This window comes from Lactuca virosa, chromosome 9 (genome assembly GCF_052849685.1).
Source record: "Lactuca virosa cultivar CGN04683 chromosome 9, Lactuca_virosa_CGN04683_v6, whole genome shotgun sequence".
NCBI lineage: Eukaryota > Viridiplantae > Streptophyta > Magnoliopsida > Asterales > Asteraceae > Lactuca > Lactuca virosa.
In genome coordinates this window covers 130126959-130144919 of record NC_136434.1, presented here as the reverse complement: position 1 = coordinate 130144919, position 17961 = coordinate 130126959, and the positions used below count along the sequence as shown (strand labels likewise).

Sequence of the window (17961 nt, the reverse complement as noted above, 5' to 3'; positions counted from 1 at the left end):
ATCCCTAAATCACGGACGATCCAGAACATGATGTTACAACACTATACTGAGTGGCTGGATATAAGTCACTTGATTTGTCACATTGAAGGTTGTCACATCGAAGGAGGAACTGATAGATACAAAAATCTATCACAAAAATCTAATTTGTCAAATTCATAGTAAGTTATTATCTTTGGTAAATTGGTGGACATATATGACATTTTTAGTGACAACGGGTGTAATAAGGACCTTGTTTAGATGTAAGGGTTGGTGGAATGTAGATTTTTGGGTTTTTCCGATGTTGCTGAGGGACATGGATGAGCCATACCCAATAATGTTTGAATTAAAAATGGTCTTTTAGAGCTAATAGAAGATAGTGTACCTATGTCTGGGGAAATATGAGATGTGGCACAGGTAGAGGTAAGAAAAACCGAACTCGAAATCCGAAAAACTGACAAAAGTCGATAAAATCAAAACCAAAAAAATGAAACCACAAAATAAACTGATGGTTTGGGTTTGAGTTTTTCTAAAACTGAAAATTTTAGGTCGGGTTTGGTTTCAGAAATTTTAGAAATTGAAAAAACCGAACAAGCCGATTTATGAATATATATATATATATATATATATATATATATATTACTCTAATGTAATGGAAGTTAGAAACAAGTACTAAGTTGTCCAAGTGGTTACAATGTTGTACAATCAAAACAAATGCTCTAGGTTCGAATCTTGGCTGTAACATTGTGTGTTTTATTTTGTTTCGAAATAGCTTATCCCATATCCATGCGAAGTTATTTCTTTTAATTCTCAAACTTGTCCAACATTGGACAAAAAATGAAACATATGTCATATTCATCTGTTATATAAGGCAACACCAACTAATCAATTCTCACTAAGCTAAGTTTCTAACGGGTTTGGTTTTAAGTTCGAAACCGAGCCTGGAAAACCGAAAACCCGAGAAACCGAACCCATCAGTTTGGGTTTAAGGTTCAGTTTTAAATATTTTAAAACCAATACATTGGGCTGGGTTCGATTTTGGGTCCAAACTGGCCTATGCTCACCCGTAGGCACGGGTATCCATATACCATCCAACATTGGTCGGGACTTAAAGCACCATTGTGGAGAAAGCATTAGGTATGTTGCTTGTCTAGTAGTTATTAGTTATAGGAGGAAACTATTGCCAAGGTGGAGTAATGGGAACAATATATGCCGAAGTGTTGAACATGATTGGATTACCTACTATTAGGCGACTTAGTGTAGGTTCGAGCACACTATTTTGTTGTTATGGTGAAGTTGTTGTTGCAGATTGGCGACTGACAGTCGATAAACAACCTATATAGGCGGTGAACTCCTGCCGAAGGGATTTCATGGCATCGGGTAGGGCTACCAAGGACAACGCTAGTGTTTGAGACGATGATACATATGCCATTTGGCTGTACTGATCGATATGTCCTCCGTGTAGGTTGTTGAAAAACATATATTATTATGATGTTTGTTTTTTAATGTGGTTTGAGTGAGGTTTAAGGTAACATAATTTTGAAGAATGGTAGGGGAAGATGAGTGGTTTGATTGGGCTAGTTGTGGAGGATGAGATCGAGAAAGACTTTGCTCCCCGAGAAGGAGCATATACCAAGCTTGAAGAAACGTGGGAAGAATGATGCATTGGTAGATAACAACAATGTTTTTTAAAGTTATGTGACAACCCATTGATCAGTATATCACTAAAGTGTTCTTGGGTACCAAAGCATCAATATTTGCCGAAATATCATAAATGTTTCAAAGTTTATTGTTGAGTTCAATTGCACAACATCCTTAAAGAGTGAACCCTTTTTGAGTATCATAGTAGGAAGTGGTTGTGTGATGGTTCCATAGATCCACATCTTGACCAAGGAATATCGTTTGAACCATTTAGAGTTCGTCGGGGTAGTAGGCGTCGAGGATCCATCAAGATTTTTCAGCATCGACTATGATATGATAATATGATTCAAACGAGAGGTAACGTTTTTCATCAATGCATAAATTTTCAACCATATGTTTGTTTAGAGAGATTTCGTCTTGCAATTTCAATGTGAATTGATAATTTTGAATATATATATATATATATATATATATATATATATATATATATATATATATATATTAGTTAAAGAGTACATGTGTTGGTTGTCACAAATTGGAACATTCCTTAGAAACCCATTAGTAGTCCAATACCTTCTACATGTCTTGCAAAAGTATTGTGGTTGAAAAAGATTGTAGTTGTTGTAATAGAAAAACTTTGTGTGTGATGAGTTGCGTCTGGTACAGCTTAAAGCTTATGGGGATGTTGGGCACCTTGGTGTAGGTTTGAAGGGCTGCCACGACAACGGGTAGGGCTACCAAGGACATCACTGGTGACTGAGACGACGATAAAGAGGCCAGTTGGCTATGCTGATTGGTTTGTCCTCCCCGTCAGTTGTTGAAAAATGTGCATTATTACGACGTTTGTTTCCGAATGTGTTTTGAGTGGGGTTTGAAGCAACAAAAGTTTGAAGGATGGCGAGAGAGGATAAGTAGTCCTAGTGGGATGGACGAGATCGAGAAAGACGTTGCTCCTCAAGAAGGAGCACATATCGAGCTTGAAGAAACGTGGGAAGAAGGATACGGTGGTGGGTAATTGTGGCAATAATTTTTATGCTATGTGACTACCTATTGATCAGTACGCCACTAAATTCATGTAGGTTATCAGAGCATTAATATTTGCCAAACAATTGGAAAGCATGGTGCGAAGGTCGTTATCGAGTTCAATTGCACAATCATCCTTGTAGTCGCGAAAGAGTTCCTCGAGACTTGTCATTGTAGAGTGAATGGTCGATCCCTTTTTGAGATGGTTCAGTAGATCCACATCTTGACCAAGGAATCTAGTTTTTACCATTCAGAGTCCGTTTGTCCAATGGGGAAAAGGATCCATCAAGATATGTATCTGATACAATGAATTTCAAAGAGTTCACGCCAAGCATCATAATTAAACTCATTGATATCAAGAATGAGCAGAACATTGTCTTTGATGTTGTTAATCATGTAGGGATTTTAATTGGTGGAGGGTTATCAGCCATGAGAGATACCTTGGGAAAGAAGCAAAGAAAATAGAAAAGAAAGAGAGAGAGAGATATTGACAGAGAGAGGGGCGGTCGATGGTACTGCTTGAGTAGCGGATCAGAGATTTGATTAGATCTTTGATGCCATATTTTTTTTTGAACAACAAATCTAATCTACTCTTAAACTACTATTTAATTCCACCTATGTTCACGACGAGACTTGAACCCGCAACCTCAAGTAGGAGGGCAACACCGGATACCGCTGGGCTAGAAGCCCATTGGTCATTGATTTCGATGAATGATTTCATTAGCATTAAAACGAATATATATAAATAACAATAGACATGGGCCTATAACTAAGACTACAAAATTAATTGACTAGGTATGTCACTATAATCACAATCTCATTAAACATTGTATGCATGTTCACTGTGAAGTTAATATTAAATCAAGATTTAGAGATAATGGACAAAAAAATCACTTTTATATCTCATTACAACTCCTTAGAATACAAAAATATACCGTATATGGGTTGGCAGCAAATGAGTAGCTCACAAGCTCAAACAAACTTCCGAGTTCGTATATGTATATATAACACAAATATGTACAAAATAGATAAGTAGAAGTTAATTAAACAATGTGACAAGCCTTCAGGTCCTCCGATGTTCTCCAAGTGTTCGAGGATCAAAATCCACAACCTTAGAAACACCAACTTTTGAAAAAACGCCTCTACTCTTGGTGATTAATCGGGCATTCCTCGTGTCACCACTATCTACATTATCATCTGTTTCTTGATCATCAGCTTTCTTTAAGTCGCTAGGTGGCAAGAAGCAGTCCATCGAAAGACCCTTTATGTTAAAATCCAACTCTTCAATCGTCCAAACCTCTTCCATTTTGGTTCGCGAATGGCTTTGTGAGTTCTCACCATATCGGAACAAGGAGACTAGTGTCCTGCCGCCATGAGCAATATTGATTCCGTCAACAGTTTGGTAATCTTGAATCGATGATTCCATGGTTGTTTCCCAGAAGACGTTGTCACTTCCATGAGCTTTGATTCTAATGAGATGCGAGTCTTTAAGATGGTGTAGAAGTCCTGTCTTTTGACTAAAATACCCCCAGATGGTGTGGTGGATGATCTCGACGTTTTTGCTGCTTCTTATTTGTAAAGACGAAGGTTCTGCTTCAAGCTTTAAGACAAAGCAATCTTCTCCATTGATGGTCTTTTCTCCGGTGCAAATGGAGTTTGTGAACAAGTTGGCGGTTGCTCTTGGATCAAGACCCTATCAACATTCCAAAAATGATTAATTTAATATTTTTATAGTATTGTTTTATGATAATTATTAATTTAATGAAAGGTGAAAACTGAAAAAAGTAGGGAAAATGGATGGCACATCGGGTTGTAGGGTGATGTAAACATGTACCCAAAGGTCAAATTATACCAACCCTAATTTGGTGATATTCAATTTAATTTGGTGCATCACCCACAACCGATGGTAGATGGCAGATACCACCCATTTAAACAACTCTTCCTTAATTAATACTTAAATCAAATTATTTTTATCTTAGCTTTTAATTTACATAAATTCGTAAACTATATTAATAAGACCTAAATTAGTGATATTATTACTTAAAGCTTTATAATACTATTGAACTTTATAAAGCTTAATTATCTAAGGAAACATTCATTTAAAGTTTAAAAAATTTAATTTTAATTGAGTTCAAATGGTCATTAAAATTTATATTTATTGTTTCTATTATAATTAAGTTTAAATCATTGAATACCAAATAGACCTTATGGTCTAATGTTTATGTAATCAAACTGATATCTTTAGTGGAATTTGTTCTAGATTTTATCTTTATTAAAGTATATAAATGTAATTGATAAAGCAAAAGGGAAAATTGATGAAATAAACGTTTTAACATGTGTTGTGTCGAAAATAAAAACGATAAAATACCTGCAAGGAACGACGGAGGGGTCTAGGGGGTCCACGTGACGCATGGGAATGGTGCCATGGAGTCTGTCTCCAAGCCAACTTTCCGTCGCTGCCGGCGCTGATTTTAGCACCGGAAACCACCAGTTCTAATGACCAAAGGTCCGGCCTCTTTTGCCACAATACAAAACCACCCATTTCACCACAACCATTTCTCACACTCTTGATCTTCATCACACTACCACCAAGATTCAAACCGTTACAGTTCATGCTTATTCCGTCTCCGGCAATGAACTCCGACGCCACCATCTTCACCTTCCCAACCGCAAACATGCTGTCCACAGAATCCAGAGCCCTTTCTCCTCCCGTCGCCGCTATATATTGCTGAACAATATATTTCGCCATTGAAGCCTCCTATAAACACAATCAAATTCATAAACTTTACACATGTACACCACCACGGACAAAATCTCAAAATAATCGACAGGAAAATGACTTACGATGGGGTGGTCATTGATGTTTGACTTGATGATGGCTGGTTGACCGGAGGAGATGGGAAGAGGTATGAGGGGTGCTCCGACGACACCTAGCAAGAGCTGAACCTCTGCATTCCGGCCACTGTCCGTTGCATGAGATGTAATGACTGGTTTCAAGGTCCTCCATACGGCGTTGCTGTTGGCGTCGAAGGTCTCCTCCGGTATGGGAACTTCGAGCACTGTTTCAAGGCCATCTTCGTTATCCAAATTTGGACACAAAGTCCTCATTTTTTGTTAGAGAGAGAGAGAGAGAAAAAGAGAAGGTTGTGATTGTGAAGGTGTTTGGGTTTAATTGTGAGGGATACTAAATGAAGGTAGTGACTTTGATGTAAAGTGAGGAGGCACAACATAGAAAATGAAACAACAACCACCGACCCCCCACCCTTTTGTATCGTCAAACTCATTCTCATAAGTCATATGTCGTGTCTGCACGCTCTCTAGATACAAATTTTATGTTTAATATTAAAATACTAAAAGTTAAAGATCATTAACTTAACGATTGAATTTTTAAGTGATTTGAATGACATGTTATAACTGTTTTTCTGTTAATGGAAGGAATAATTAAATCTAATGATTAATTAATGATGAATTAGGAATAGCCGGCGGCGGTATGATTGGAAGTGGTGGAGCGGGCATCGACACTTGCATGTTAGTGAAGATGCCGGAATGCATTTTGTAGTTTGTAATGGTGGCGCACCGGCAACTAATTTGGCGGTTTGCGGGTTGTGGTGGTGACACGTATGAAGTTGAGAAATTGATAAATTCATTATTTTGCTTAAACAAATACCTTAACCATGTTTAAAGAAATACCTTAATCATGTCATGCACGTTCTCTTAGATTTTTGTGGGCCAAATTCAGTTATATCCATCACCCATTCTTAAGTTATGTTTATTTAGGTTATAATTTAAAGAAAATATTTAGATCTATTTTAACACACATTTTAAAGAGAAAAGTGCAAATGCTCTGGGTGGTTTATTTTTGTTTGGGTACCGATGATTTTTAAAATTTTAAAATATAATTATTTTGGCTTAGTTTTATTGTCTGATTCTCAAGAGTTTTGACACATTTAATTTTGTGATTTTTTTTAATAAAATAATTTCACATGTCATTTTGTGGTTGCTTTGTATTAAATGAGATTAATTAATTAATTAATGTATTTATTCTATTAATTTTGAAAATAAAAATTATAAATGTTATATATACGTTTCTTTCCTATCTCTATTCTAATAAATGAATAGTTTTAATCTATTTTTGACAAGTGTCACTCTAATACAACTCCTCATTAATATTATGCCATGTGTCATGTAAATATATTAGGCAATTTATTTCAAAATTCAAATTTACATTTTCTAATTATATGTTAAATTTGAAGTTATAATAACTTTAAAATTTTGATAAATCTCTTAATTAATAATTTATTTAAAATAATTTATTAATAATTATAAATTTTTATTATGAAAGTTTAATTAATTTTATAACCCGTGACTCCCACGGGTTATAAACTAGTGATATCATAAATACGCATCCAATTTTGATTGTGTCACCCAAAATTCTAAGCTAATCGTATATACTTTCCGAAATAATACCATGTTTCTTATATGGTATTACAATTTACCATATTATTACCAAACTTACACCAATTTCTTGACACATATTGATTGGTTGCTTCAAAATCAAACTTTAACTTAAATCATAGAAGTCAATTTATATGGATCAAAAGTCATTTGAAGTTTAAGTGCAACCTCTTAAATAGTTTTGATAGAAAAAGAATACATTACAATCTGAAACAAATTGAAAGTGACTCTCTATAATTGATAAATTCAATGTAATTCATTATAATCGATTTTGATTTAATACAATTTTTAGTTTTTTTAACAATTAAAATTTTATTTTAATCAACCCATGTACTATACGGGTCTCACACCTAGTAGGATATTAAAACAATTTGTAAACCTTTTTCATGTGTGCCCCACATGAAGGTAAATATGTCAATTAGTGTATGTAGCAGCTCCCTAACCATTAGGGCCATAATGGAAATATATCCTATCTACAATCACAATTATAATAATTGTATTCTCCATTTTTTCAATAACAACTCTCCGTTATCACTAAGCATTATAACATATATTATTAGCATTATAACAAATATTATTATGAGTTCTATGAGTATTGTTATATACCATTTTAAACAGTATAAATAGTGAGTAATATCTAATCTAAATATTGGTTGTTTTTACCACAAGTAATGAAATAAAGTTATTTACAGTCTCATTTCCTATTTTGTTCTTTAACTTAGCTTCAAATTTTATAACACGTTATCAACACGACTTTACCATAGAGTTCTAACTCCTTATCGCTCTTGTTATTTTCAGGTATGTATTTTTATAAGTTCACATGTATAATGCTTACAAATTATTTTATAAAATTTCTTACCTAAAATTACGTGGTGAAACTATAATTGATAAATACAGAGAAAAAAATTCTTACTTTTTATGCCATTAACATGCTCCTGCAACAAAAAAATCGAGAGAAAGGTTTAAAAAAAATAATTTGAACTAATCTCATGTCTTCTTGTGGCTGAACAAAACAATGAGCTACTAATGAAAAATATCAATCACGCTCGACCGGTTCTAGTTCATTCCTTGAAGTGAATGCAACATCATATAATCATAATAGTCATATGTCTAACCGAGGTCGTGAAGGTCGTCATAATTATCGTAACAATAACAAGATTGCAAGTAACCACCAGAAGTTGGAAAATAACAAAAACACACATCTTAATGATAAAATTGGTCTCGTACATGCCGCTCTCCAAAGTATTTTGTCATCGATGTGGAATGAACGGTCATTGGTCTCGTACATGCCGCTCTCCAAAGTATTTTGTTGATCTTTATCAAGCTTCACTAAAATCTAAAGAAAAAATATCGAAACAAATTTTATTCAAATTGATTTTCACGAAAATCAACCAGAAATGGCACATATTTAGATGTTGTCGATTTTCTTGTCTACCTAGAAGGGACAAGTGGTGTCATGAGAAATGATGTCGTCACAATCTTGTCAAAGTAATAAAATATGACTTAATTTCTCTAGGTCGAAAGTTTTTTTTTTTCTATTTATTTACTGAAGAGAAATATGAATATTCGCAAGAGAAACGAGGAAGATATATGTCTTACAGACAACGCAACAACGCATAGCATTTTTAATAATAAAAAGTATTTTGCTTACTTATCAATTGGAGAAACAATTGTTAATATAGTAACGGGTAGTGCAAAATGATTGAAGGCTCCAGAAGAGCAAATATAATATTACCACAAGGACAATAATTACAATTGGTGATGCATTATTTTTCATCCAAATCACCAAGAAAATTATGGTAACATCCTGTTCTTTGTCGTTTCTAATTTTAGGGTCGTGGGCTGAAAGTCGATTGTGTAAAGGCTTGGGGCTTTAAGGAGGCGAAGTTTAGTGCTTGTGGAAGGAGGTAATGATGGTTAAGAGATTTAACCCTTGAATTGTGTTTTGGGCCGAATGGTAGAAAGGAAAAAGTCATAGGCCGAGTTCTTGCATGAAATATGGATTTTTGTTCGAGAATTTTTTGGTCCAATATATTTAGATAATATTGGGGCTCTTCAGTACCTTTCCATGGATATAAAGATCGTCGAAAACGGAGTTCGAACGAAGAAGCTATGATTGTTAAAAGTTAGGAGGGTTTTGGATTTAACCTAGTATGTTGGGCGTACAGGGTGTACGTTGGGCATACTAGGAAAGGATGATCACATATATTCAACCTGGTACACTGGGTGTACCAGGAGTATGCTGGGTGTACTCGATCAGAACCCAAACCCTAATTTCGGGGTTTTGAGCCCTATTTAAGCTCCTTAACTTCCCAAAACTCTTTCCATTCTCAGCCTCCACCTCTCCAACGGCCGCCATTGCCCTAGTTTGAGCCTTGTGAGCAAAAGAAGGTGTTTTTAAGTGCTTTGGAGTGTTCTTGGTGCATCTTGGAGAAAAAGGAGCTCATTGGAGAAGTGTTGGTTGCATTGGATATTGTAGATCCATACCTTGTTCACCTTGATCTTTCTTCTGGAGGTATAAAGCTTGAATCTTGATGATGCATTTGTTGTATCTAGCTAGTTTTGTGTGTTATGAGCTTTTGGTTACTTTAGTGCATAAAGGTTAGATCTTGAAAGTTTGTGACCTTGTTATGGATAAATTTGGAAACTTTATCCATCTAAATATCATATTGATTCAGATATGAAGGTTGGACACTTGGACTTATGGGATTAAGTTGAGAAAGATGCACTTTTGGGTCCCTTTGAAACTTAAAGAATAGATCTTGGTTGTTTGGACCATCCTAATGGATAAAGTTGGAAACTTTATCCATTATGGAGTTATTAGGAACCATAAAAACATGATATTGGTCCTTCTGTCCCTTCCATGCAAGAGTTATGATGTCTTAATGGATTAATACGTTAGGGTTTTAGCTTTTGGACCTATTCTAGCCATGGAAAGTCATAAAGGTGGAAACTTTTGTCCTGAGTCTAGATCTGAGCTCTAGACAAAAGGCCTTAATGGATAAAGTGATTAATGGGGGAGTGAGGACAGATTGCATACGATGGGTGTACGCTGAGTATGCTGGGTTTACTCAGCAGCCTTGGACCTTGACTTTCGTTGACTTCCATTGACCGTTGACTTTTTGACCAAGTTTGACCTTGGGTCAAACTTTAGGGTTTTGGGCTATTAATTAAGATTTTATCTGGTTCTGGTGTTAGTGGATTCTTGGGTGCAAGTAGTGCAAAAAAAAGGATCGTGTCGCAGTGTTTCAGAGTTCTTCGATTTAGGTGAATTTTCCTCACTATACATGTGGGTCGAAGGCACCAATGTCAGTCCACTAGGTTGTGTATCCTGGTATATAGGATGTTGTTAGGTTGTGGTTATTTGTTAGATCTGAATCCTGGTATATAGGATGTTGTTATGCTATAGTGATCTGCTAAATCTGTGTATATATCCTTATATGATAGGATGTTGTAACAGTGGTATATTGGTTATCATATAGTTGAGTGCCCTAGGGGTTGCATGTAGTCATGTAGGATAGCCTGAGAACTCTTGATCTAGGCTTTCTTGTCTGTTCCTTTTTTGTTGTGGCTGTAGAGTAGGATATTTTATCATGGTGGTTAGTTGGTAACTGGACAGTGTGTTGTGAGATGACTAGTAAGCGGTAGTGAGCTGTATGAATTATGTTTCTTGTTAGCTTGTTGACTTATTATATGAATAGATGTTTGTTGATTATATTTTATGTGTTATGTATATGTTGACATAGTGTGGTTGGGTTGAGAGTTGAGACTGTACTGCTTTGTGCGGTCAGTCAACCAACTTAGGTCAATCTAACCGGGAGGTTATGGGCCAGGGCAATCCAACCAGGAGATTGAGGGACAAAGTAGTCCAAATGGGAGGTTGTGGACCCAGTATCCAATACGTGTGGCAATCCAACCGGGAGGTTGTGGGCCAGGGTAATCCAATCAGGAGGTTGTGGACCCAACATGCAATATGTATATTTGTTTGGTTGTGTGTGGTATTTTGGGGGATACTCACTAAGCTTTATGCTTACCCAGTTGTTTATGTTTTTCAGGTTTTATCGGTGATCATGGGAAGGCGAAGGCGGGACTGTACACACTCATCAGAAAGCATTGAGGATTCCGCGTTTCTTATATTACTCTGATTTTCAATAAATGTATTTTGGAATAAACGGTTTTCTTACTAATAGATTTATAATTGGAAAGTTTTACTCTAATAAAAATGAAATTTTTTGGTTGTGAAAATGGAACGTTGCAAGTTGGTATTAGAGCCCTGGTTTGAGCGAATTGGAGGAACACTTGTGTGAATACAGTCTAAAACTAGGATCCAAGAGTTTTCACAAAACGTTTTGAAAAAGAATTTATAATAAAAGGGTTGGGTTAGGGGCATGGACTCGGTCTCTTGTCATGTTCTTGTTTGATTGTGGGCTTGGGATCGGGAACGTAGACCTTGACTTAACTTTGGTTTTACAGGAAGATGCGGTGTGTTCAGTCAGCCAGAGCCCGAACAGGCCAGTGGTCCCCAAAATACCCATACTTGTTGTATGTGCTGAGATTTTGATTTTGCTGATATGTGAACTGTTAGAAAATCATGATAGTGGATGAACTAAGGTTCTTTTAAGAACTATGGGATAGAAGTTCCTGATTTCGGTGATGCCTTATGGTATAATTAGTTGCTTGTTATATGTTACTTGATTTTGTGATTGTTGCGTGTATGTTGATTAGTTGTATATGGTCGGGATTAAATACCCTTAGAATGATCGAAGTAGCCTTACTTATTGTTCCTTGTTTGGTTGTGGACTTAGGGAAAAGTCGATCATTCGACAGTCTATCTGACCCCGTATTGTGTACAACAAGCATGCACAAAAGCAACCAGTGGTGCGGGAGAGAGGATAATCCTAGAAAGAATGCATAGGAAGTTAGTTATAGCTTGTAGCAGAAGTAGGTGTTAGCGTGCCTAGGAGTGGTCTAGTACAATGACTTAGGACCTTGGAATGAATTCTATATCGACTATGGATAGGTGTTTAAGGTAGTATGTGTGGTGGGTTTTGAGCATTCTAACATTCCTATGGTGTACATGCAACCATGTATACCTTGGATCTATGTTTTCTCTATTATACATGCAAACTTTCAAATTTGCAAGGTATCATCCTAACTAGCATACTATGAAGTATATACAATACAAAAATCTAGTTGAATCACATACCTTTTCTTGTAGCTTGAAACCTTAAGCCTTTAAGAGCCTATCACCCCAAGTGTAATGCCTCAAATACTTCACACAACACCACCAACAATGGAAGAACTAGAGAGGAGCTTACTTGCACTCACAAAATCGGCTAGCACTCTTGTGTATCACTTAGGTGCCGATTTGGTAGCCTTAGGGTCTCTTATATAGTGTGACAAACTAGGGTTACACCATGTAAACCCTAATGACCTTCCATATCCCTCATGCTCTATGGGTTAAAACCTCCATGGAGTATCCATGGGTCACCACATGGGTTTAGCCCAACATAAAGAATTATGGATCATAAGCCCACTTTATAAGAATGAATGATTTACCAAATCAACCCCTTATATTTAATTAGTCTCTTTTGATCACAAAATTAATTCCAAATTAATTCTTGATCAATACTAATTAAATAACATTATTTCATGTTAATATATTAGAACTTATAATATATTAACAAATCATAAATATCCTCTCCTCATAAGTCCATCCTTACAAATTGTTTCGGTGCCATGCAACCCAAATGGACCATGCTACCCTCGGGTCAAGTACATACCAATTATAGTTATGGGCTTAGACACTAAATCCAACAGTATGGGCCCGTACTAGTCAAAGCACATGATCTGTATGAGATTCAGGAGGAACCTCAAGGCTACTAAGGAACTAATAGGAGTGTGGTCTGTGTGTTAAGCACTGTGTTTTGACGTCTGCTCTTTCCTTGGTATATTTTCAGTATGGCAGATTTTGAAGGTTCGGGATCAGGAGCTGGTGACACTAGGAGAGCAGGTCTGAGTGAGGAGGAGATCTGCGAGATCATTGATGTCGGACTGGCCGAGGCGATCAGGGAGGCGACTACGGAGTTGTTTGGGTTATTCAAGACCATGTTGGTCAAAGAGTTTGACCGACGCTATGCCGCCATCACACAGGTAGTTGCTGCCACAAACACATCAGCCGTCACCATTGCAGGATCTCAGGGAGGCGGGGCGATGAAGTACCTATAGATTAGTTATATAATGCCTTTGGAGTTCAGAGGCGACATGGACCCGATCATTTCTTTGAGAAGGATTTATGACGTGGAGGGATGTCTCTGATGGGTTTTGAGCATTCTAACACTTCCTAAGTGTACATGCAACCCTAATAACCTTGAATCTATGTTTTCTCTATATACATGCAAATTACTTTTTCAAGGTTATTTCCTAACTAGCATGGCATGGGGATTACATAAAACATAAAACTAGTAGAAATACATACCTTGTTGTTGCTTGGATTCCTTCAAGACTTTGTGAGCCTAGCACCCCAAATGTTGTGCCTCAAATGCTTCACACAACACCACAAGACTTGGAATAACTTGAGAGAATACTTCTAGCACTCAAAATTGGTTATGCCCTCTCTAGTAACACTATGTCCACTAGCTCCACTTTTTGCTAGCTATAGGGTTCCTTTTATAGTGTTGTCACAATTAGGGTTTACACATGAATGCCCTTAATTGTCATGACTCTTGATTTCCCATGACCCATGGATTTGTAACTCCCATGGACCATCCATGGAGCTCCATTTGGTTACATCCATAACCCATAAACTATGGATCATTAATCCACCATAAAAGAATTGATGATTGTCATAATCAACCCTATATATTTAATTAGTCTCACTTTGATCACCAAATTAATCCTAGATTAATACTTGATCAATACTAATTAAATAATACTATTATTAATATATTAGAACTTATAATATATTAATAATCATAAGTGCCTTATTCTCTCATTTAGTCTATCCAAGTATTGCAATGCCTTGCAACCCAAATGGACCATGCCGGGTCGGGTCAAGTACATACCAAATAAAGTTATGGACTTAGACACTATATCCAACAGTCTCCCACTTGGATAAGTCTAATAACTATATCTGCGAATATGACTTCAAAATCCGACTAGCAATCGTAGCTCTTTCAAAGTCTCTCGGAACTGAGATGATGATGATACGCCATTTAAGATAAGTGATCATATAATCCTCTGTTCTCATGATATCAGCCGGACAAACACATGGAACATGGTCTTACTTATTGTCCAGCATTTGTTTCTCGATCTCTGATTTGTTTCGACATAGAACTAAATTGAACACATCAATTAGGTTCTGACCGGGCCCGGTACATAGGTCAAAACCAAATCATCGAGGGGCCCAGATATCGCTTCTATTTCTAGAAGGAACAGATAAACTTCGACTGATATGCTTGTACTAACTACTTGTTGAATTACTCACAAAGGCACGTTTTATGACATCGAGTTACCAATGCGTTTTCGTGCAATCAATGAATAACCAACTCATAGTCAACAACTCATATCTCTAGGTTTGAAGATTTATATGATATTACCGTCTCACGATCACTCGAGATAAATTCCATGAAGTGATGCAAGTGAGCGTGGGTTGGATCCAATACTTAGCCCTTATGAGTACTCATGAATGTTGTAGCAACCATTGCATTGTCCAAAGCACTTTTAGACAAATCATACAAGCCAAATTCATGACAGTCTTAAATCAATACTTACTTCCAAAGTTTGACTGACTGTGGATGGTTTGAATAATAACATAATTATTCTGGAAGTAAAAACATGCAAAATTGAAACATAGTAAACAATCAACATAAGATAGTAACACCTTACTCATAAATAAATAACAACTTTTATTTATCATCAAATGTCAATTACATTTTACAAGTTTCAGGAATCTAATTATTGAAACTAATATCATCCTTCAGCCCAATGCGCCTCGCATGCTGTAAATGCTTAACCCTGCTCAGTCCCTTCGTGAGGGGATCTGCCGGGTTCTCATCTGATGATACCCTCTTAGCCACGAGGAGTCCTTCTTCTATTCGATGTCTTATGAAATGGTATTTTCTGTCAATGTGCCTAGATCTCCCGTGATCTCTTGGTTCCTTAGCCAAAGCAACCGCACTTTCGCTGTCACAGAAAATTTCCATTGGCTCTTTTATAGCTGGTACAACTCCAAGGTCTCCGATGAAGTTCTTTAGCCATATCGCCTCCTTAGCTGCTTCACTTGCTGCTATGTACTCTGATTCACAAGTAGAATCAGCTACTGTCTCCTGCTTGGAACTTTTCCAAGTAATTGCCCCTCCATTTAGGATAAAGACCCAGCCTGACTGAGAGCGGAAATTATCCCTATCAGTCTGAAAGCTAGCATCGCTATATCCTTCCACTCTCAAGTCATCACTGCCCCCGAGGGTAAGGACCCAATCCTTAGTCCTCCGCAGATACTTGAGAATGTTCTTTACCGCTGTCCAGTGTGCCTTGCCAGGGTTCCCTTGATATCTACTGACCATGCTCAAAGCAAAGGCCACATCAGGGCGAGTACAAGTCATAGCATACATGATCGAGCCCACAGCAGAAGCATATGGTATATGACTCATTTCAGCTATCTCAGCCTCTGTACTCGGACTCTGAGTCTTACTCAGCTTGGCATTACTCTGGATTGGTAATTCTCCTTTCTTGGAATCTTGCATACTGAACCTCTTCAGTACCTTATCCACATAAGTACTTTGACTAAGTCCAATTAGTCTCTTACTCCTATCTCTCAATATCCTTATCCCTAGGATATAGGCAGCTTCCCCAAGGTCCTTCATAGCGAAACACTTCCCAAGCCAGGACTTAACCTCCTGCAAGGTTGGGACGTCGTTTCCTATGAGAAGTATGTCATCCACATACAACACCAAGAAGCTAACTATGCTCCCACTAGCCCTGACATACACACAAGACTCATCCTCACTCCTAGAAAAGCCAAACTCTTTGACTTTCTCATCAAAGCAAAGATTCCATCTGCGAGATGCTTGTTTCAATCCATAAATGGATTTATCAAGCTTACACACTATATTAGGGTATCTTGTATCGACAAAACCCTCTGGTTGAGCCATGTAAACATCCTCAGCCAACTTTCCATTAAGGAAAGCGGTTTTGACATCCATTTGCCATATTTCATAATCATGAAATGCAGCTATGGCTAACAATACTCTAATAGACTTAATTTTAGCTACTGGTGAGAAGGTCTCATCATAGTCAACTCCCGGAGTTTGAGTAAAGCCCTTCGCAACCAGTCGCGCTTTATAAGTGTGTACCTTCCCATCCATGTCGGTCTTCTTCTTGAAGATCCATTTGCACCCAACTGTCTTACGACCTGGTACATTGTTAACCAAGTTCCAAACTTGATTGTCATACATGGACTGAATCTCGCTGTCCATAGCCTCCTTCCATTTAGCAGACTCAGGGCCTGCCATGGCTTCCCTGTAATTATTAGGTTCATCCAAATCTATTAGTGTACTATCACTAATAAATGTATCACCTTCAGTGGTGATGTGATAACCATAATAAAAATCAGGTGTGTTCCTCACCCTAGTGGAACGTCTTGGAGGTACAGACTCATCTATCGGATCAACAGGAGTTTCCTCCTCAGGTTGGTCGATAGCATTAGAGGTTCCTTCACCACTTGACTCTTGAAGCTCTTCAAGGTCAATTTGCCTCCCACTGTCCCCTTGGCTTATGAATTCTCTCTCACGAAAGACTCCTCTTCTTGCTACAAAAACCACATTATCACTAGGTCTGTAGAAGAGGTAACCAAAGGATCTCTGTGGGTAGCCGATGAAAAAACACCTCTCACTTCGAGGTTCAAGCTTATCATGAGTCTCACGCCTCACGAAAGCTTCACAACCCCAAATCTTGATGTGGTCCAAATTGGGAACTTTCCCAGTCCACATCTCGTGAGGTGTTTTGGCAACCTTTTTAGTAGGGACTAGATTAAGGATATGGGCGGCAGTCTCTAAGGCATACCCCCAGAAAGAGATTGGTAATGAAGCTCGACTCATCATGGAACGAACCATATCCAACAAGGTTCGATTGCGCCTCTCAGCTACACCATTCAACTGTGGTGTTCTGGGAGGTGTCAATTGTGAGACAATCCCACATTCCTTAAGATAGTCAAGGAACTCAATGCTAAGATACTCTCCTCCTCGATCGGATCGGAGCATCTTGATGTTCCTGCCCAATTGATTCTCAACTTCCTGCTTAAACTCTTTGAACTTTTCAAAGGTTTCTGACTTATGCTTGATTAAGTAAATATATCCATATCTACTGTAATCATCAGTAAAAGTCACATAATAGCGATTAGCATCCCTTGTAGCAACTCTGAAGGGCCCACACACATCCGTGTGTACAAGGTCCAACAAACCTTCACCCCTATCACAAGTACCTGTGAAGGGTGACTTTGTCATTTTTCCAAGTAAACAAGACTCGCAACTATCATCTGACTTGAGGTCAAATGATTCCAAGACTCCAACCTTTTGGAGTTGGCCTATGCGCTTCTTGTTAACATGTCCAAGACGACAATGCCACAAGGATGCTTTATCCAAGCTATCTGAAGAATCAATATACAACACATTATTTCCTAGATTGTCTACAACATTCACGGCTTCATATACACCATCACAAGGTAATGCTTTAAAGTAAAATACATCATTGTAATAAACATTAATAGCACCATTTTTATTATCAAATGAAAATGTAAAACCTTGTTTGTACAAGCCATGAAAGGAAATAATATTTCTCGCCATTTCGGGCGAGTAACAACACTTATTC

The 17961-nt window shown here is 37.4% G+C and overlaps 1 protein-coding gene across 1 annotated transcript; it reads right to left on the bottom strand.

Moving 5' to 3' along the window:
• Nucleotides 1-3515: 3515 nt before the first annotated feature.
• On the bottom strand, nucleotides 3516-5870 carry LOC145135512 (uncharacterized). Its single transcript, XM_079069777.1, has 3 exons — nucleotides 5485-5870; nucleotides 5009-5398; nucleotides 3516-4333 (listed from the first exon to the last, which is right to left on the bottom strand). The coding sequence occupies exons 1-3, from the start codon at nucleotides 5746-5748 to the stop codon at nucleotides 3704-3706; spliced, it is 1284 nt and encodes a 427-aa protein (XP_078925903.1). The 5' UTR covers nucleotides 5749-5870; the 3' UTR covers nucleotides 3516-3703.
• Nucleotides 5871-17961: the final 12091 nt, after the last annotated feature.

Coding starts and splice junctions, on each gene's coding strand:
- LOC145135512 (XM_079069777.1), bottom strand. CDS start 5,748: ATGAGGACTTTGTGTCCAAATTTGGATAACGAAGATGGCCTTGAAACA. Junction 5,399..5,484: donor ACATCAATGACCACCCCATC/GTAAGTCATTTT, acceptor TTGTGTTTATAG/GAGGCTTCAATGGCGAAATA. Junction 4,334..5,008: donor CCCTCCGTCGTTCCTTGCAG/GTATTTTATCGT, acceptor GAATGTTGATAG/GGTCTTGATCCAAGAGCAAC.